General features: G+C 51.0%; 1 protein-coding gene across 2 annotated transcripts; it reads right to left on the bottom strand.

The window, feature by feature from the left end:
• Positions 1-622: 622 nt before the first annotated feature.
• HELZ2 (helicase with zinc finger 2) lies at positions 623-21,044 on the bottom strand. 2 transcript variants are annotated; one of them, XM_064730037.1, is made up of 19 exons: positions 19,905-21,044; positions 19,627-19,810; positions 19,143-19,250; positions 18,077-18,600; positions 17,112-17,744; positions 15,210-15,993; positions 14,731-14,806; positions 9,917-13,427; positions 9,007-9,092; positions 8,546-8,677; positions 8,137-8,304; positions 7,780-7,921; positions 7,186-7,302; positions 6,567-6,759; positions 5,638-5,772; positions 5,185-5,403; positions 4,766-4,922; positions 4,096-4,263; positions 623-3,621 (listed from the first exon to the last, which is right to left on the bottom strand). In XM_064730037.1, the coding sequence occupies exons 1-19, from the start codon at positions 20,900-20,902 to the stop codon at positions 3,497-3,499; spliced, it is 8,460 nt and encodes a 2,819-aa protein (XP_064586107.1). In that variant the 5' UTR covers positions 20,903-21,044; the 3' UTR covers positions 623-3,496. The 2 variants fall into 2 exon arrangements, with proteins under 2 accessions (XP_064586107.1, XP_064586108.1); XM_064730038.1 differs by lacking the exons at positions 623-3,621; positions 4,766-4,922 and having other exon boundaries at positions 4,124-4,263.
• Between the last annotated feature and the right edge of the window lie 841 nt (positions 21,045-21,885).

The raw sequence follows: 21,885 nt of genomic DNA, 5'->3' as shown, positions 1-21,885 counted from the left end.
GCCAGAGGCAATGGTAGGAGCAGCCAGAACCAGAAAATCTTGCAGGACACCTCTGAAGCAGAGCACAAGAGACAGAAGCATCTCTACCATCCAGTGCTTTCCATCCTCTGAAGGATGATCAGTGTCAACTACTTCCAATGATGTTTTGGGTTTGTATTGTCCTTCTTCCAAAATACCTAAACTGAATTCTTAAGCTCTTCAAATCACCCACCCAGAGGTATGTCCGTCACTGCTTTCTCTCACCCTTTACACCCTGTGCCATATAGGTACCTAAGCATGGTACCTCTATAGTGCATGATAAGATCACTTTAATAAAAAAACCCACCAACAAAAACCCAACAATAAATCCCCAAGCCTCCCAACAAAGAGGGAAGGGTAATACATCAATATATAAAAAATTATTCTCTGCCAAAAACTCGCAGTTAATGTTGATTTTCTTTTTTACCATTTGGTTCAGTCCAAAGAGAGCTGTCCCCACACAGATTCTAGTCAGACCATCACATAAACAGACCTTTTAGTAATAAAATTTATTATTTAAATAAATTCAAATAATTTTTACAATTATGGCTTAAATATCAAAAAAGGAATGTTGAGATTCATTCTTATGAACAGTCAAAGCAGATAAAAATATTGGTATCCAAAAGGTCATTTGAGGTTTGCTGCGAGTCACAGACATACAAAAGATAAAAACCTGCCCCATTTCAAGTTCCTTAATTCAGACTTCATGACACTTGACATTTCATTTCTATTTTTAAAAACCCCACCGATTTATTGCAGTAAATTGATTGTCCTACACAGATCTGTCCATATCCTCAAAAACAGTCCAGCCTGCCTGATGCTGGGCTGCCTGCACAGGTTCCCCTTGTTCAATTTGTGCTCAAGCTCTAGCTAGTGCTGAGGAAATTAAGTTAATGCTGTTGGATGAACTGACATTTGTGTCCTGCAGCCATGTGCTTTTGTCTTTGAGTGTGGAGAACACAGAGCCTGTGACTGGACAGATGCCCTGGGCACCACACTGCCAGGGTCTTCCTGTTGGGATTACCAAAAGTTTGGTATTTAAAGAATATTGCTTGAACATAAAATTCTTCCAAAAGTAAATTCAAAACTCTGCATGCAAATGAAACCAGGCTAATTTGAACTTTTTTTCCTCTATTGATTTCTATGATTCACTCCATGAGCATAAGGACAAGAACATGATACTCAGCTACAGTCTATAAAAAGTTTAATTGCACTTTCTGCTATCCCTGACTATTCATGACCATCTCTCCAGGAACCTGCTGACAGCACCAGCAGCCCGAGGGCCCAGCCTGGCTGTACCTGCTGCTTGGGTGCATTTCCTAATCACCAGTTATAAAATACATCCTCAGAGGAAAAAAAAAAATAACATGTATATTGTCTTGCAACACAGACCAAGCAAAACATTTCATTCTACCTCCATGGAATAGAAATAAACACTTTTTTTCCCACTAAGGACAAAGGGAGTTGCTTTATGAGGACTCTCTCTTGGCCAAACCACCCCAAGAGCACTGACTAAGCCACAAATCTTGGGCTGAGTCTCCTTGTTTGTGTTACATGTATGAAATAACCAGCACAAAACCCAGGGGACAAACTCTTCACTTAAAGGAGATAATGAAAATGAGACCCACTGGTTCTAAAGGAACCAAGGTGGCTTTGTTAAATGAAGCTGGTACTGTGCTAAAGTAGTTATCCCAACAACTCCAGCATTTTTTGCAATTCTCCATAGCATCTTTGGAACCAGATGATTTCATTACAGTAGTCCACAGAATGATCCACAGACAATCTTATTTTGGAATTGCAATAATATTTGCTAATCAGGCTGTTGCAGAATCTTGTAAGATCCCACACAGGATGACTTCAAAGAGGAACAATTAATTTTACACCTTACCAACTTTTACCAAGCATCTTTAGAACAGCAGGAGATACTTCCTATGGGTTTTTATCCTTCATGGAATTGCCAGCCATATGCCCACTATTATGCTTCAGTAGGACAAGAGCAAGCCTGGGTGGTCTTTGGCATACAGCTCAAACCCCCCAAGGGCAGGCTGCAGGAAGGTAGTTTTAACTAGGAAGAGAAGAAAACCTCTCCATAGGTTCTGGAGGCAAGTCTTACACAGAGTCATGAGAAGAAACACAGAGTTAAACAGAGACTTTCACAGACACAATGCTTTCCTATTGCCATTCCTCCACATGGGAAAGAGCCACGCTGGATTTCAGTTGCAAACAGGACAAAATTCCTCCTGCCATAGTGACATCACAGGGATCCACACCACAAGGGAAACTTGTGTGATTGCATCTCAGCTCCATCCCACATGAACACCCAAGGACAGCCAAGCATGTGGTTTGGGGAGAGCTGAGGCAGGCACTTCATACATTCAGAATTGAAATGAGATAAAAGACACCCTCCCTCAAAACTGTCATGCTTCCAAAAGCAGCTCCATGATTTTCAGAGGCACCATTCACCACAATACATCTCTACCAGCCACATGTCACTGGGTGAAAGCAGCCTCTCTGGTGAACCACAGCTTCCAGCTCACAGCAGTTTGGCTACAGAAAATATAAAAATACATTATACACATACACTCTTTCACTGCTCTTAAAAACTCAGGCCATAAGGCTGTGAAACAAATTCACAGAGTTAAAAGTTAATAAATTAAAAGCAGCTTTAAAAAAAGTGGGGTAGGAAAGGGAGAGGGGGATCAACAGGAGATTTCAAATAAAATTCTGAACAGTTTAAAATGGCCTGACAAATCCCAAGGTTTCCTGGTAGGAGAGGTCCCCGCTTTTCGTTGCCTTTATGCTGGTGAGGACAAACCTCCTTCCTACAAAGAACACATAAATCTATTTACAAAATCACCTTGGCCTTGCCACTGCGATATTTACACACTCAGACAACATCATTTTGGCTAGACAAAGAGTGGTGCATGCATCTCTTGTTGCTTTCCTCCTTCACTTAAAAAAAAAAAAGAGTAAAAAGTGAAAAGTCTTAAAAATCTCCTGTCCTTGGATTTAAAATGAGAGGCAGTACTCAGAAGCTTTGGTCCTCCATGGCAAACAGCATCTTGCTGTGCTGCTCCACTGCTTGCAGTCGTTCCCCCCCAATGAACAGACTGAGCATTTGATCCCCAAAGTGCAACCCTGACAGCTGGAGTAAATATTTGGTCCCCCCAAACTGCAGCTGCAGTAGGATGACTGTTCTGCTGAGCAGCTTGGTTACAAAAATAGTATCATCATCGTTAAAGTCACATGCCCATCATCTATTTCCAATGCCTTTTTGGTTTGCTAGAATTGAAAGTTCCTGCCCAGGATTGCACTGATTAAAAACACCTCAAGATGCTGAAGCAGACGCTGAAGCTGAGTTGTCACGGGAAGCTCCCAGATCCCCCGCTGCATTTGGCTCCATGGGTCATTGAATATTGGAAAGATTTGGTCCTTCCCAAGGCACACATGATGCAGTTCAGGCAGAGAGGGCCCTTCCTCACCGGGAGAGGGCTGGGGTCCTCCTGACACGGATCTCCTGGGCTGTAGTGCAGCTGTTGTGGTGGTAGTAATGCTGGACCAGTCTCTTCCACAGAGGGTTGCACTCCAGGAGGTACCGGTTCCCTGTGGGCAGCGGGATGGGGACAGCAGGTGAGTGGCCAGAAGAGGCTTGGCTGATACCATTTTTGTCTATAACCTCTAGCTAAGGGGGCTGGGTCACTTGCAGGGAGATATCTGTGAAATCCCAGCTCCCTTTTCCGTGCTGTCATATCTGTGAGCAGCTTCCCTACACATCACAGCCTACACCTTTGTGATTAGGAGCAAAATGAGCAGCCAGATTTTTGTTAGGACAGAGTTCTAGCATGAAAGCAACAGAAACAACATGGTCCAAAACAAAGGGTAAGAAAAACTAACTATAGTTGCTGTATTCAAGCTGGGAATGAACCCTGCTTTGCCCAGACTCCCCAGTTTTCAAAACCCCAGACTAAAGGGCAGAAGAATAAAGCACGATCACTGGTTGTAATAGTTTGGATCACCATCCCTTTATCCAAGAATCCTATTCCCCTGAAGGCTTGTGCATGGTCCAAGGATACCAACCTATGATGCAGAGTCCTTCCTGAGCTCGTGTGATGCCAACATTGACCTGGTTTGGGTCGGTAACAAAGCCCAGGTATTTCTTCTGCCAGCTCTTTGTGGGCTTCCTGTCGATCTCAGACCGGGGGCAGGAGCGTACAGTTGACAGGATCACATATTTCCATTCACTCCCTAGAAAGTGGAAACAAACCAGATTTTCTTAGAAGGAAGCATCTGAGCATTTCTCTACCCCACAGGACATTCATTTCTCTACTTCCACCCTATGGGTTTCTCCAGCTTTGGAGGCCTTTGGACGCCTGGTCATTGCTTTCCAAAGAGAACAAATGTCTTCTGGCAGTTCTCTAACACCCTTCTCAGGTATAGAAGCACAGAATCACAGAATGGTTTTGTTTGGAAGGGACATTCTGTGTTCCAACTTCCCTGACATGGGCAGGGAACCTTTCATTAGAAATTCACTAGAGATCCTTCACCTTCTTGCCTTCAGCAGCCTCACCCTGCCCAAGCACTCCAGAGGCTTTCAGAGGATTTACTATAATCACAAATCACCCAGAAATCTGGTTTTCCACGGCTGCAATGACCCTGGGGTAGGGTTTGCTCAAGGACTGTATCAGTGAGCAGCTCCTCAGGAAGGCAGGAGGGGACAGGCCCAACCGTGTCCCTGCTGTCCCCTCACCTTGACTCTTGGTGATGGTGCAGACGGTCACCCCGCGGATGCCCTCCCTCTTCAGGCTCTTGTTGATCTCGGACACCTGGGCGCTGTAGGGGCTCAGGATGGCGATGCTGTCCGGCCGGATGGTGCCATCTAGTGTCAGCTGCTTGGCTATCCTCACCTGGAGACACCAGCGTCCTGCTCACCTGGCAGCGGGGCCGGAGGGAAGAGACCCCCAGCAGCCCTCCCCAGGCCACCCATGGCACCTGCCTTGTGATCACCTTGCCCTACACCTGCCTCTGCCCAGGGGCGTCCTGGTGTGCTCCAGAGCCGGGAGGCACCAGCCAGACACTGCTGATCTTTGTATCTTTATCATCCCTCCACAATTCCAACAAAACTCCCTCCTTTCTGCATCCCCAGCAATTCCCCAGGACCCTGCTCACCGCCTGTGCCACTTCCTCCAGGTTAGCTTTGGAGTTCTCGTTTCCTTCCTCAGTGGAAACCATGAGGGAGTGCTCCTTCCCTTCCACGTGCCCGAAGATGATGGGGCAGCAGTTGTTGTCTCTGTGGTGGAGCATGCTGGGTTTCCGAGTGAGCTGGGGACACGTTTTCAGCCGCTTTTCATAGAACTCCTGGGATGGGAACTCACAAATGCTCTTGTGCTGGCAGAGAAAGGGAGGGAAACTGAGGTGAACAAAACCCAATGAACTTCTCAGCCTGCAGCATCTTTCTGGGCAGGCTTCAGCACAATGCCATTCTGCTGGAGCTGGCACTGGCATATTCCTACATATAATCCCGTGTCTAGGAAGGGGAAGCACTAATGGAGACTATCTGATGCTTAAGGCAAGCCTGGATTTTCCGTGATGGAGAGAAGACAACCCACTGCAGGGCCTCACCATGCGGTACTGCGTGTCCAGCATCCAGGCCTGCTCCTGGTAGCGCTCAAAGAGAGACGTCTCCATGCCAAGGGTCTTGCAGACATCGTTGTTAACCACCGGCCTCAGCTGTTTGTGATCCCCCAGCAAAACAACCTGCAAGGAAGAGCAGACACCTGAGCTGCAAGGTGGAGGCACTGCAAAGGCCATCAGCTCTTTGAAAGGCTGTTTGCACGCAGGTATTTGGTGCTACTTATTTATATTACATTTACAGCAACCTCAGCCAAAGACCACATTGGACATGACGTAAAGATGCTGTCCTAGATAATGTTTCCATCTGATGAGAGGAACACAAAGAACCAAAGAATTCTAGAGGCACAGAATAGTTTGGGTTGGAAGGAACCTTAAAAGTTCATCTTGTTCCAACCCCATACCATGGACAGTGAGACCTTCCACTATCTCAGGTTGCCCCAAGTCCCATCCAACCTGTCCTGGAACATTTCCAAAGATGGGGCAGCCACAGCTTTTCTGGGCAAACTGTGCCAGAGCCTCACAATCCTCACAGGGAAGAATTTCTTCCTAATATCCAATCTAACTCTGTCCTCTATCAGTGTGAAGCCATTCCTCCTTGTCCAGTCACTCCATGCCCTTGTCCAAGGTCCCTCTCCATTGCTCTTGGAGTCCCTTTAGGCATTGTAAAGGGCTCTAAGGTCTCCCTGGACCCTTCTCTTCTCCAGGCTGAACAGCCCAAACTCTGTCTATGCTTCTTGTCATGCTAATACTTTGTACCTGGGCCAGAATATTTTTTTGGTGGCAGCGACACCCACCCCATAAAGAAGCACAAACCTTAAAATCCTAACCGTTCTTGTAAGAGCAGCATGGTAAGGGATGGAAAAGGTTTGAGAGCCCTGAGCAGCTGTCCCAGAGACTCGTCTTTGGCAGGGACATACCTTCTCAGCACGGCCGTGGCAGACCAAGGGGATGAGGGTCTCGGGCTCTGTGGACATGGCACACTCATCAATGATTATCTGCTTGACATTGAGGTTCTCCAGGGCGCTGGCAGACGAGACAGAGCAGGTGCACAGGATGACATCGTGACACGCCAGCTGATACGAACGACCTTGTGCCAACCAAACTTTGTACCTAGTGTTGATGCAGAAAACACCAGGTTAATGCATAAGGGAAACACCTCAAGATTCTTCACGTGGGAACCAGGCAGAGGTTGTGCTTTCCCAAAAGCTTATGGCTTCACCTCCCTCCCCAGGATGAGCTGGTGTTCCCAGAAAAGGGCTTTGGATGGACACTGTAGGAAATGTACTTTGTCCTGAGCTCAACAGGGCAGGGGGTCCAGGTGAAGGATTCAAGGGTCACACAGGCAGAATAGGAATTTTTGGTCCAAAAGGACAACAGCACGAGTGCAAAAGTGATTCAGAGGCTCTGTGCTGTACCTGTAACCTCGAGCTCATCACTTTTTATCATTATTCTGAACACACAGTTTATTAATCTGTGCTTCAGAGGTGGCACACAGCCAAAGCCACCCATCTCTCACCACGGTCTCTTCCTACTCACTCCTTTGTTTCTTCTTCTGTGATCTCCTCTCCGTTCCTCACCCGTGCGTCAAAGTGACAGATCCTCTGCCAGAAGGGGCTTGGCGCCCGCCGGATGCGATGGTGCAGGATTATTTCACTGAATAAAGAGTCAATATATAAATATTTTCCCTCAACACTGAGACCTGAGTAATTTCTTCTACAGTGAAGCAGATCACACCACCTGCCTATGTTGAGAAACCCCACTAGCTAAAAAACTCACAGCCAAACTTTCCCATCTTTGTAGCCCAAATAATTCAGCCTTGAGGACATAAAATACAACTGCTTCCCTTTAGCAGCTGCAAGCAGGAATGAAGTCAGAGATGTTCAGGGCTGTTCCAAAAGGAAATTAAAACATATAGAGACTTTTCAACAACCTGGATTTCCTGACTAGGTGCCAGATTAGAGTGTACACATTCACTTGAAAAAATTAATTACAAATTAATTAGAAAGCAGATTAATAGTGCTGCTCTGCAGTGGTGGAATGAAGCTATTTGCTGTGGTTTGCTCAGCATTACTGATGTAGAAGCCACCTCTCCCCAGCACCCTAGGAGCCTGCAGGGCCATGCCATCCTACCTGAGCTCATGTTTTGGCTTTGCATCCCGTAGGGATTTACGGGAGATGTTCCGGTTGCTCCCCGGGTATGGGAATTCCATCGTCTCAATGGCCTCCCCATAAACCCTCAGTGGTTTCAGCTTCTTCATCTTCAGCAGCATCTCTGGAGAAGGAGGGCAGGTCTGCTCAGACAGCACCAGGCACTGGTGGTGCTCAGGCCTGTCTCTCCCTGTCCCTCTCTCATCATCCCACCTCTGGTCCTTGCCCTGCAGTGCAGGGTCCTCTGTAAGGACCAGCCCCACTTTTGGCCCCTGCACTCCACATGTTCTCCCTCCCACCAGTACAAGCCACATCAGGGCCTTAAAAGATGGTAGTTACCAGCAACAACATCAACAGACTTGTTGGATGGGCCACAGTACAAGATGCACTTTCTCTTCTTGTCCTTTTCATCTTCCAAGCACTGTGTTTGGTCCTTCTCAACACTCTCCTCATTCAGTTTATGGAACCAGTAGACAATGTGAGTTCCAACAACAGTCTTCCCTGTGCCTAGAAAAAGAAAGGAACTTGCTGAGAACATTTTAACCACAACACTCATGCTCTGGACCTGCATCCAGCTGATCAGTCACAAAATAAAATCAAGAATGGAGGGGATTGCCTTGCACAGCTGTGGGTGATGCCAACCCATGCTCCCTTCACCTGGCTTCACCAAGGGTCCAATGGAAAGCAGCAGATGACCTCTCACCTGCCATTCATACCACAGCAGGTGTATTCTGCTCTCCCCTCTTACCTGGTGGGCCTTGGATGAGCATGAAGGATTTTCTTAGAGCATCCAGAACAGCCTGGTTCTGACTCTTGTTAAGTTTCCAGTTGCTGCCAGGGATATCAAAGGATTTTTGCTGCAGTATTTTGGATTTTGTCACTGTTAGAACAAAGAGCCAAGAAAACAAATTTAAAGAAGGTTACTGAGGGCAGCACAGAAATGATCCAGCAAGAGGGTGTAGCAGGTACCTAGTGATGGTGGTCCATTACAAGACCACCTAGAAATAATCCTTGTCCCATGCCAAGATACTCTGCCCGTGAACCATCTCTGTGAATCCTGGGGATGACAATCTCAGCTGTGCCAGCCACCAGCAGAGCATCCCAAATTACGTGGCAGCATCACCCCTATCACCCACAGAAACTGCCAGGGCACCTGCCTGGCCAGAAGTAAATAGCCACAAGGTAAGAAAGGTTAATATTTGCACTTACGTTTCTGAGGAGGTTCGTGGCCAAGGGCAATGCTTGTAGCAAGGTCAGAGGCATACTTGAGCCTCCAAATTGCTTTTTCTTTCCGTCTGACAGGCAATGAAAAATAGGAATGAATGGAATTTAGCATAAAATAGCAAAAGTTGTAATACAGCTTTGCTTAACTGCCTTACTTATTCTTACTCTCTTCTTTGTTGTTGCATTAACTCCTTCCATAAAGAACTTAAACCACAAATAACATAAACTTATTCTGCTCCTCTGCATATGGGACCGTTTCTCAACTGACTGAGAAGCTGAGCCCACAAAGATGTTGAGAGCAAGGAACACAACTCCTGTCCCAAGTCTGTTTTGTTATGGCCCACACCCTTTTATTGGGTTAGCTTCTAATGTTTCCTAAAATTCACAGAGCAAAAGGAAGCACATTCTGCCCTGAGAATGCTACAGCACTGGGGGTGCATAGCAGCCTGTGCGGTGTACGAGGAAAGGCAAACTAGACACTAGCTCTGATTTAAAAAGAGCACAACTTGCTTTGCAGCAACAGCAAAAGGGAATGATTTGGAAATCAGGGAACTCTTCCACTAAGCAAATCCCACTCCAGGGCTTCACTTGGCCTTTTAAAACACATATTGAAGTAATATAAGAAGCAGGTGCTCAGGGAAATTTCATCACCTTCCCCTATCTCCCCATTATCAGGGACAACCAGAAGAGCATGAGACCCTCAGGAAAATGGACAGGAGGGGTGCTGCCATTCCCCCACAAAGACCCACAGCCCAACAGTATGGCCAGTCAGAGCAAGGATAAGAGCAGGTTTTTCAGGGGATCAGCCACAGCAGTGAGAAAAGGCCCTGGGGGTGCAGCAGAGGGGTCCTGTGGGAAGCCAGGTTAACCAGAGCACACTGCTGAGCCCACTTACATGTCTGGCAGCATCTTTGGAATGAGCTCCACTGTGAACCTTGCAGAATCCTGTGAGATCTCCACAGGGATGGTCTCCATAGACATATAGTGGATGTAAAAATTCACAGTCTGATGACTAGTCCTGTCCAACTTCTGGTCATCGTTGAGCTCCTCTGTGACCCCGTGAGCCACCCAGGTGTAGGTATCGGGATCAACCACAAGTTTGTTCTCTGATTTACCATTGTCAAGCAAAGACAGGTTCTGGAGGCCATGGCTGAGGCATTCCTCATCGCTCTGAGGGCTCTTGGGAAGCTTCAGCTCACCTAAACGAATGCACAGGTAACAGTGGAAGAAGTCCACTTCAATGGAGCAGTCCTCCAACCACTTCTTTTTCACCACAAAGCTCCCTTGCAGCTGTCCTTTGCTCGTCCTTTGCTTTGCCCACTTTATTTTAATATCATGGAGGACAATCGAGTCATTCTCGGCCACGGCACACGACGCAGACTCCATGGCACTCATGGGCATCCACACCTTGTTGTACTCCGTTGCGCTCTTGTACTTGTCCTTGGACTGCAGCGTGGCGTAGGCCGAGAAGCAGTCGATTGGCTTCTCCGTGTGCTGCAGGCAGACCTCAAAGCCCGGTGTCACACACCACAGCTGCACAAAGGGCACCAGGAAGCCGCGGCTGATGTCGGTGGTGAGCTGGAACCACAGCGCGTCGCCGGCGCTCAGCTCCAGGGACAGCTCCATGTAGTGGGAGCAGGAGCTCTTCTTCACCCAGCCTATGTGCCGGTGGTACAGGTCCTTGCTCTGCCGCAGGAGGGATGCGGCCCTGTCAAACTCCTCATTCCTGATGGCCATCAGCACCTCCTGCCACGTCTGGGTGCGGAAGAGGGTGACACTCTTGTCAGAGAGGCGTCCTTCCCGCAGGCTCTGCTCCTTTGTCTCTGCAGAGTACATCCTCCTCTTCCAGGTCAGCCTGATGCTGTTCCGCTGCTGGATGAACACAGGCTGCTCTATTAGCTGAAGGGACCTGTAGCTAATTCTCTGCGGATCTGGAAGACTCTCGTTGTTCAGGGGAAACAGGGCTTTAAAGAACCTGCTCATCTCTTCGATATCCACCACAAAGGCAATCTTCTGCAGGACTTGGTCCTTCAGCTGGCTGGCCATCTGCAGGGAGTGGGCTCTCTTTTCATACATCATCGCCTGGCTATTTTTCCTGTTGAAGTCGTGACAGAGGAACTCAATGTCGTCCGCAGAATAGATGAGGGGCTTCTTGCGGAGCACAGAGTGAAGGTGCCGCTGCACCACCACGTCCACGTACCGGCGGATGGGAGAGGAGGCCCAGGTGTAGGAGTCAACGTGCAGGGAGTAATGGCCTGCCTTCGACTGCACGGTGGAGTTGGAGCGACAGAAGTAGGAGCGGCTGAGCAGTCTCCTGAACTCCAGGACCACGGGGGCCAGCTTTGGGTGGATGTCATCAGTGACAACGAGGTCGAGCATCTTCTGGAAGTCACGGGCATTAGCAGCTGACTGCAGGTGCTCCCAGATGGGGCCCAGAAGGCTGAACTCCACATTTTTAGGGGAGTCTTGAGCAGGAGGCATTTCTCCAAGGTGATGCAAGAGATGAATAGACAAAGGAATGATGTGGCTGTACTTGTTTTTCATGTGTGACAGCTGTGCAAGACTTGGCTCACACTGACACCGGAGAGGAGTGACATTTCTGGTCACCTCCTGGTTGGTGAGGAACTCGGCCACGAAACTATTGAACATGATCATTAACTCCTCTATCATCTGATGGGACCCCCTGTTACCTGGGGAACTTTCCTCATCCAGCCGGTCATAGAAACAGTCCTCCTGTAGCCGAGACTTCCGATGGATCCTGGAGAAGTGATAAGCCACAGCGATGCAGTCCTCCAGGGTATCAAAACGAAGGGCTTTTGCTGATCCCCTGTAGCAGTTCTTAATGCAGAGCTCTGCCTCTTCGTAGGACAGCTGCCTGTCGGAGCGGATCACGGAGATGGTGAAGATTCCCTTTAACATCTGATCAGTCTCCTTCTCTATGGTGACAAACAAGGAGATCACCCGTCGGTCTTTCTGCGGCAGGAGGCTGCAGACATCTTGGCTGATTTTGGGTGGGAACATGCACAGAGGCTCCTGCTTGGGAGCATAGAAGGTGACACCCCGCTTCTTTGCTTCCAGGTCCAAGGCACTGCCTTTGGGAATGATGCCAGCCACATCTGCAATGTGGATCCCAATCTCATAGTGACGCCCAAGATCCCTAACGCTGATGGCATCGTCCAAATCCCTGGCACCTTCGGGGTCAATTGTGAAGGTCATGTAATTCCGACAGTCCTTCCGAGCTTCCTTGGTGAGGTTTATGTTGTTGTTGGAGGTGTATTTGGCTGACTCTTTGGTGACAGCAGCTGGGTATTTCTTCTCCAAACCATACTCCAAGGCGAGGATCTTTAAGCCTTCTTCCAAAGTCACTGCTGCCTGCAGTACCTCTGTTATTATCCCCAAAGGGTAGTAAAATCCTTCCCTCCAGGAGATGACCTGGACACAGAAGAACTGGCACCTCCTCATCTCCTGGCTGATCTTCTCACAGCTGACCACTCTGTACTGCCCCTTGACAAGCCTGCGGATGGGGATGACATTGGGTTTCTCCTTCAGCCCCGGGACGAATATTTTGGTGACAGTGGGATCGATGGGTATCATCACACGGGGATCAAATTCATCCATCATGCAGATGAAGGTGGGTTCTCTCTCGGCACGTTTCAGGATGCCCACCACCCTCCCCTGTGGGCGGTGGCTGCTGCCATCACCTGTGCTGTTCTGCAGGATTTCCACCAGCACCTCGTCCCCAGTGAAAGCTGTCCCACAGTTAACTCTGCCTTTGATCTGGATGTTCATGGCAGGGGAGTCATTGAGGGTGAAGGCAGAAGCTCTGTCGAACGCCTCTTTGATCAGCTCACACCTCTTGTACATTTGGGGGTGCATATGCTGGTACTGCTGCATCATCTGAGAGGAGAAGCTGACGTACTCCCGCTTGTCTTTCCACTGCTTTGAAGCCTCGGCCTTCACATTCAGCAGCCCTTCGTCAGACACTGTCACCAGCATGTTCTTACTCTCATCTAAGAGCTCCTGCAGGATGGGATCATCAGCATTCATGCTGTCGTTGTCAGAGCTCGAGGATTCCGCGTCACTGTCGTCCTTGTCCCCCTCCAGGCTCCTGCTCCAGCTCTCCTTGTCACACGCAGCCTGTTTGATGTGAGCCATTGTCAGGCTCTCCGGGAAGATGCTCCCCTTGTCGATGCACTGCTGGATGAACCGTTTCCACACCTTGCTGCACTGGCCGTGGGAGCACAAGGCCACGGCGTCCCCCACCACGGCCACCAGCGACTGAGCCCGGGTCATGATGGTGTTGAGCACTCTGGCCTCGTTGAAGAACTCGAGGTGGTGGGAGGCTGAGACACGCAGGCTCTCACTGGTGTGCACCGTGCTGATGATGATGACCCGAAACTCACGCCCTGCACCAGAGGGGACAAGGGAAAGGTCACTCATGAGATCCCAGCAGGGAAGACCTTGCCTGGCTGCCACCTGTCTATGCTGTGTCACATGGCCATGGACTGATGTAACCCTGCTTGGCTGAAACATGGGGATCACCCCATGTGAGTAAAGCAGGGGGATCCTGAGATTCTCTGTGCATGAACCAGGGTGGACATCACAGGCACCACCACCCACCCACCAGGGAGGGAAGGACAGCCTGGAGATGGGATAAAGGCAGAGCACTGCACCAGCGCACCCATGAGCACCCACAGAGTAGCCCAGCATGCCCAGTGCCACCAGTAGCCCCTCCTAGTAAACAGGGGTAGAGTTTGCTGTGAATCTCAAATTCCATGAGGAACTGAGGGTCTTGCAGGAACAAGAGCAATGATCATTTGCCAGGATCTCTCTCTCCCGTCAGGAAGAGCTCTGCTGGTCACAAAACAAATAACAACCAACAAGAGGCATCCTAGTGATGTCAGAGCTGGGAAGAGGCTGCAAAGAAAGAGTGTGGAGATCACAAACACCCCTTGGGGTCAGTTATTCTCACCAGAGGAGTCCCAGCTGCGCAATAAAAAATAAAAGAAAAAAAGAAAAAAAAGAAAACAAACACGGATGAGTCATAAATTAAGTCCTTGAGGACAAAATCAGCCTCTTGTCATCCCGAGCAGGAGACTCCTCCTCTAGTGAGCTGTTCTGTGATTGGTACCCATCCTGGTTTCAATTCCCTTCTGTCACTAGCCTCCCTCACTGGTACTTAGGGCTTCACATGATTCACACATACTCAAGTCTCTGGGATGGCACTTACAGGGTTTCTACCCTCCTACAAAGCAAAGTCCATATACTTGAAATGAGTAATCAGCTGGGCACAGATTTAATTCAGTGTGAAATCTTATTCACGCAGGAAAAGACAAAATCAAAGCTCTACCAACCAGAAGGGTATGGAAATCAGCCAAAGGAGTTCCAGGCACTCCCTCCTAACTGGGACTGTGGTGGTGGCAGAGACACTGAGAGGGCAGGGGAGCTCTGTCTGGCAGCACCTCCCAGAGAGGTAGTTTTCCACAACAACAGCCAATATTTCGCGTGTTAACAAGGAGGAAAATGTAAAGATGTTGGAAATTCCTCTGCTAACACCCCAGTGTCTCTTCCCCCTGACTGTTACCCCGTGGCTGTAGTTGCTATGGACCCTCATGTCCACCAGCATGACTGCAAAAGCTGTGTATGACTCTCACATAGAAGACCCCAAAATGCAGCCAGGCATGAGGGACTGTTGCACAAAACACAAACCTGGCAAATTTTCATAGTTTTCCACCACCACTTCTTGTAGCTGCTTTTTCCTCAGCTCTTGTCTTGTTGCAGAAACCTGGTAAGAAAGAGGCACAACTGATCTCAGCTCAGAAAGGCCACCCACCAAACACCAGGGTCCCTCATCCTGCCCAGCTGCAGGTTCTCCAAACTACTTGAAAGCAGCCACACATGTGGACTGACTTCAGCCAGAGCTCCCACTGCCCTGTAATTAACCTGCCTAGAAGATGCTGATAGAAGTGTTTAACTAAGCCATCCCACCATCTCTGCTCCAACCACCCAAACACTCTACCTAAATGGAGAGTGCTCAAAAAACCACTGAAGGCACAGGAGACCCCAGATTTCCTATTTTTACTAGCACAAATACAGATAAATAGATTTAAAGGGTCTTTCTTAGGGAGTGTTTAGTCAGCAGTGCAGGCATAGCCCCCTCAGGTGGAATGCAGGATTCCTCTAGGTACCTGTGTCCCATGGGAGACCACACAGATCTTCTTCAGATCCCGGACACCCCACTCATCTGGCCACCTCTGATAGATCTCCTTCACTTTCTCAACCACTTGTATTATCTCAGAGATGTTTTGCCAAGAAATCATGGAGATATCCCTTTCAGCCACACCAGACACATGGCAGAACACGAGGGGATAAATTTCAGGGTGGGGTGGGATGTTCCCACTGGCGTGGATAGCGTTGCCCTTGCCGACGTAGAAGTGCTTGGAGACGAACTCAATGATGCCGGCGGTGGAACGGTAATTCTCATTGAAGATGATCCTGCTCTTCTTGGCCACCTCATGCGTCTCCTTCTGGTAGAACTGAAAGAGCCGGTTCAGGAGGGTGTGATCAGCAGATTGCCCACCCCCAACACAGAACAGCTTCGGGGTTATCTGCATGTGGTCCCCAGCCAGGACAATGCGGGTCTCCGAAGTGGCATAGGAGAGTGGAACCAAAGCTTCGCACTCCAGCATCTGCGCGGCCTCGTCGATCATGATGTGGGTGAAGTAGCCAGGGGTCACCTTCAGGTCCTTGGACAGCATGGAGGTGGTGATGATGATGCGGTGCTTGTCGATCTCGGCCGGTGTGGGGTGGCGGAAGGAGCGCTGGTCCGGCGAGAGGCAGCAGTACATCTGGGTGATGGGGTCCGTGGCGCTGACGGGCCGGTCCGTGTACATGACCCGCAGGGGAACGGCCCAGGGGTGCCCCGAGGTCACGTAGCTGTGGAAATACTCCCGGATGTAAATGTCAGCAGCGCTGCAGGGGAGCAAAAGGGAAAAGCGTCAAGGAATCGTCGGTGCTGTTCTTAAATTCTGCAACACAAAGTTCTCTCTCATCATTCTGCAACACTCATGCAGTTTCTCTCCTGGCTCTGGTGACACCACACTTGTCACAGCAGACATTCACAACTGCACAAAGGAGCGGGTGCCTACGCAGCCACCAATTCCCAGCCTCTTTCAACAGCATGATTTAAAATAGGAGTTGGTATTTGAGACTACGACAACTCTTGACACTCTTATGGAAAAATGTGATGTGCCTCACAAAAGCTGAGGCCCTGATGCTGTGCAGGGCCAAGTGACAAGGAGCTCTCCTCTGACAGCAAAGCATCCCCATCCCCTGGTGAGACAAGACCTACAGGAGAAGCTTCCGTGCAAGCAAACAGCCTGGAACAGGCTAAGATTAGCAGTCACCATCTATTATGCATTAAAAACTAAGGCAGGCAGTAACAGCCTGCAGGATCAGATGTGGACACTCTTTTCAGTGTAACTGCTCTAATTTTAACAGTCTTGGCCTGGTTTCTCTAAAGGCAGATCCAATGGCATACAGACCAGATCTGCATTTTCTCTTCCCCAAACTCTCCCTTGAAAAGTCAATAGATTGGCACGTATACAGAGCCAAACAGCCTTCAAGGGCAACTAGAGCACAACATCATAGCATGGTCAGGCAGCAGCTTTCTACTTCTTGCAGTACACTGTAAAGGCTGGAGAGAACTCTCTCTCCAGCCACATTCCCATTTTATGATGAGGTAGGAATATGTGAAGTGCTCAAGGCCAGGATGGACAGGGCTTGGAGCAACACGATCTAGGGGAAGGCTTTGGAGCAGGACAAGCTGTAATGTCCTTTCCAACCCAAACCATTCAGGGATTCTATAAGTCTGCATTGGCTCTTCCGCAAAGACTTCCACCTATGCCAGGCTTCCTCCTAACAGGAAGTAGAGCAGTTTAAGACAAATTCAACAAAAACTAATTTAATTTAAAAAGCAATTGAAGGGCACACTGAGAAAAGGTCAACTCTGTCTCATACACCCTGACTCCCCTTCACCCCCTCAGTGAGCAATGCTTGCCCACAGTTCTCACTGCCTCTTCCCTGCTAACCTGTTTGTGTGAGTGCAGATCAGCACGCGTGTGTTGGGCTGCCTGAGGATCTCCAAGGTGGCCATGGCCAAGGTGAATGTCTTCCCTGTGCCGAAGGGCCCATAGATGAGCAGAGGTGGGACCTGCCGGCTGGTGGTCGGCTGGCCCGTGATGAAGGAGATGGCTTGTTTCTGCTTGCTGTTCCCTCTCTGTGGGGACCCAAGGGAGTAGGGGATGGAGCAACTGGCAACATCTGGCAGGACCAGCTTCTCATCAAACAGGCTGTCCACAGCTTGGTGCCACTGCCGGAACAGCAGCTGGTCTATTTGGAACTGGATCTCCACCTTATGGGAGGTGTCTGCCTGGAAGTTCAGGTCCGAGCAGCATCTGCTTGGTATCTGTAGCCAGATGGTGTTCTCCGTGGTGGCCTTATGCTCCACAAAAACTTCATAAACCTTATTGTCCACAGGCGGGTCAAGCGCCAGGAAGGCGGTGGGCACAGACCTGCTGAGCAGGTACCCCTCGTCCGTGTCTGGTGAGAGGTTGTAAGGGGTAGGCACTTCAGCAAACAGCTCCCCAGAGAGAGCAAACTTCGCCCCCATGGAGAGGCTCTGCAGCATGGGGGTCAGTGAGATGAGCACACGCAGGTTGAGTCTGAAAGGAGGAAACACCCAAATGAAGAGCAGAGAAAGGATCTGTCAGTTGCTGGGCCATCCTCCATGGAGAGGGGATTGCCACCTACACCCAGGGAGGGTCTGCCAGCCCCCCAAGCACATACAGAGAGAAATCATGCTCTAGCTAATCCATGGCCACAGGATGAGACCCAGCAAGCCATGCTTCTTGTTTCCAGTTTTCTGGGAAGGCACCACAGGACCTAACCCAGAATGAACAGAAGACCCCAGGAGCAGCATGGCCCCAAAGGTGAGCAACAGGCTTATGGTACCTAGTGAAAGGGATCTCCAAAAGGGTTCACACCTGGCACTTACTTGGCAATCAGAGCCTGCTCAGCTTCTTCCTCACAGAACAGGAATCTATGCATCCTCTCCCGATAGTTGAGCCGGGTGATGGGAACGACTGCACTACTCTCACTTTGGTAATCCAGTGCCAGAGCAGGAGGTTTGTACTTTGCCAGCAGCGCCACGTCTTCTTCAGTCCTTGGCATGCTGGGAACGATGATGCGGTTGCCGCGATCCCAGCGCACAAAGTTGATGGGGCGGGCGCTCTCCCTGGTGCTGGGGACGTGCTGGGGGGCCTCCTGCCGGCCCACCCTCACCCTGAGCTTCTGTATGAGCACGGGGCGCTGGCCAAAGTCGAAGACCACCCACTGCTCAAAGATGCCCAGGATGCAGCACTCCATGCTGATCTCCACCTGCGCGACGCGGGGCGAGGAGGACATGGTGGCCACGTGGTCCCCACGGAGGTACTGCAGGCCCCGGGAAAGCCCATTCCCCGAGAAGTAGAAGTTGATTCCAGGGTCCCGCTTCAGCAGGGCCACGTGCTGCAGGTGCATCTGCCATTGAGGAGAAGACAGGGACACAGTGAGGGCAGCCCATGGGAAGAGCCCAGCAGCTGGCGAGCTGCTCCAGCAGCGTTCCCTAGAAAAAGCTGCTAGAGGAGCCAAACTCTGAGGTATCAGCCTCACCACAGCTTATGCCTCATGCAATCACACAGCAATTACTCTAAGGTCTCAGAGAACCTCAGGTTTCAGTTTAACATCAACCAGTGTGCAGTAAATGGGAAATCTCCTTTGGAGAAGACAGGCTCTTGCCCTCAACATCTACAAAATCCTGGTCAGGAAATCAACTGAATGTTGTTATTTGTGATGATACAGGGGAGGTGTTGAGAGCAGCCAGGTCTGCCCCAGGACCACTGCACAAGACAGGGGCTACACCCTCTACACACAGCCACAGTGCAGGCACCACCTGAGCAGCTCCTGTGCACCCAGCACATGTTCTCATTTAAACATGCCCAAATCCCCACCCTTCTGCCCCTTGCAGAAATTATAACTAAACCCCCCCCAGCAAACAAAACCCTGCAAAGGACTGAGCTAACCTTAGAGTGGACCTTGAACTGCCACTGGTATTTCTTCTTCCTGTCCTCCAGCTGCACATGCAGAGGCTGCTCACACACAACTTTGACACCCTCGACGTGCTCAGCCATCTGTGGGGAGTCATAAGAGGAGAAGGACTGAAGGCAGCATCCCAGGGACACACCTCACAGCCCTCCACAGTGCCATCTTCATCCTTGCCTTTACGCTACATCCTCCCAAGAGCGATCAAGAGTACATCCTCATATTCCATCCTCACCCACAGCTGCTCCACACAGCAGCCTTGGGAAGCAAGAGGACCCACGGCATAGCTCAAGTACCCTGAGCAGGCTCTCAGGTTGCTGTCTCCAAAGGAGGAAGGAGGATGCCACATCCCTTTTTGCATTCCCATTAGGAAGGTGAGCAGTGGGCTCCATTCCCAAGCTCTCACACCAGAGGATTCCTGCGATGTCTGGACCAAAGCACTCCCACCCTGTGCCCACCACTCACAATTAACACCTCGTTGGAGCACTTCTGATACTCAGCAAGGAGCCGGTCCTGGTAGGACAAGAGCCCGTCCTTCAGGGCTTGCTTCTTTTTCTTCACAGAAACCTTCACCCTCTGGATCCACTCCTGCAGCTCCTCTTTGGAATGAGCCTTGGTGCAGCTGTTCCCCATTTCACACACCTCCGCTCTGTCAGGAGAGAGGCGTTCCTGGTGGCACAGGGATCCTCAGGGAGCCAGCAGCTCCCTGCTGCCCCTTCCCTCTTCCCTGCTGGACGCCTTACCTGCTGCACAGTGAGAACTTGGTCAGCCCGAGCGGTGGTGCACGGTGCACCCACTGCATGGAGCTGTCGGCCGAGAGCATCTGCACGTGCTCGATGGAGGAGCAGTGGTTCTCAAAGCTCTCCTGCGAGCTGCAGGTCACCAGGCAGACGTGGCAGTAGAAGTACACGGGCTCAGGCGCTGCTGGCTTGCTGCTGGTGCTGCCGCCCACGGACGGCAGCAGGTCGGAGCGCTGCAATCCGCGCTCCCTCTCGGCCTCCCACACGGCCATCTCCACGTCGCTGTGGGCGTACTGGCAGCGCTGCAGGCCGTGCCGGCAGGGCTGGCCCCGGGACACGTACCGGCAGTAGGAGAGCTTCTCGATGAACTCGGGGCAGGGCCGGATGGGCGTGTACTGCTGCTTCTTCTGGCTGTCCAGCACGGCGTGCACCAGGAGCGGGTCCCAGGTGCGGTGGGACTCGCAGAGCCACCCGCAGCCGCCCGCCGTGATGCGCCGGGGGCAGCCAAGAAAGCATTGCTTGCAGATCTCCTGGAATTGCCCCCCGAACTCGCTGGTGATCTCGCTGGCAGCGCTGGCAGTGAGGTGGGGGGCGGCAGCGGGGTGGCCCCCCAGCTGTGCCTGCAGCACCGCCGCCTTCAGCCAGCGCCGCTCCAGCTGGTGCTCCCTCTCAAAGTTCCAGACCATGGCCTCCTCCGCGCTCCAGGCAAAGGTGCACTGGTTCTTGTGCCTGCTGCATCCCAGCCCCATCACGTAGTACCTGCAGACAGCGTAGCGCGCCGGGTTGGGGAAGCCGGGCCGCCGGGACACCTTCCTCCATGCCGTGCTCCGGCGGCTGCGGCAGCGCGCCAGCAGGATCTCGTACATGCACTTGTGCTCCACCTCCTGAGGGTGGTAGGTGATCTCGTTCTCCTTCACACTGCACTTGGAACAGACCAGGAGCAGCTCCAGCTGCTGCAGGAGGCTGCCCAGCGGCACCTTTGGGACGTTGGCTGTTGGCATCTTGGGCAGCAGCTTGAGCAGGGCACAATTAATGGTGGGAAGATCTTAGAAGGTGATGCTGCCGTGGAGAGGAGGTGCCATGGAGCTAGTGGCCTTGTCCTAGCTCACTGCATACCTGCTGGTCATCGGTGTGAACTCATGAAGCCTGACAAAGGAACAAGCAACAAGTGACTTAGCAGGAAATACCAGACAGTCCCTGGCAGGTGCACACAGAGGCACTGGCACAGTCAGGAACCTCACCCAGGCAATCTCTGCCTCAGCTCTCCCTTAGCTCTGTTCCCCCACCAGCCCAGGTCCCAGGGGAGTGTTTTGCTCAGGGATCAGGCTGCTGAGTGGTGCTGGTTCCTGGCAGGGCTCAGCCTGGTCCCCAATGTCCCTATAGACCATCAGCATTTACCATCCAAAGTGGCAAAGCAGTAACTGCTCCAGAGGGCCCAGCACGGTCCCCACAGCAGCCACTGATCTCCCCAGACCATGGACACGTGATCCAACTTCCTCCTCCTGCTGCCAGCACCTGCCCCACCTTGGGTCCCTCCTGCCAACTTTCTCTTTCTTTATCCTGTTTTCTTCCCCAAATTGGCCAGGCAGCTCCACGCTGAGCAGGAGGAACCCAGCTCCAGCCCCTCAGCCCATCCACCCCGTAGCACAAGATATTAATTAGAACTAATTAATGAAGCAACCAGCCTCTTTGCTCCTGGGTTGCAGCACCCAAGGCCGGGAGATGGGCATGCTGGAACAGGGGCCGACAGCTCCGTAAACATCCGGCTGGGAGAGCTCGGCCCTGGCGGCGGGGAAGGCAACTCACAGCTCGCTGCCCCTTCCAGCCACCAGCTCCGGCATTTGCCATCAGTTTCCTGGGTAACCAGAGGCCAGGAGCAGCCCTGGGAATGATGCTGCAGGGTTTGGTGGCTGGGCCACGTGGTCAGGGTGAAGGGAACATGCCGGGGCACATTTCTGGGCAGGGTGTGCGGCCAAGAAAAGCC

This window comes from Zonotrichia leucophrys, chromosome 20 (assembly GCF_028769735.1).
Source record: "Zonotrichia leucophrys gambelii isolate GWCS_2022_RI chromosome 20, RI_Zleu_2.0, whole genome shotgun sequence".
Lineage (NCBI taxonomy): Eukaryota > Metazoa > Chordata > Aves > Passeriformes > Passerellidae > Zonotrichia > Zonotrichia leucophrys.
This window is presented reverse-complemented; position numbering and strand designations above follow the sequence as displayed.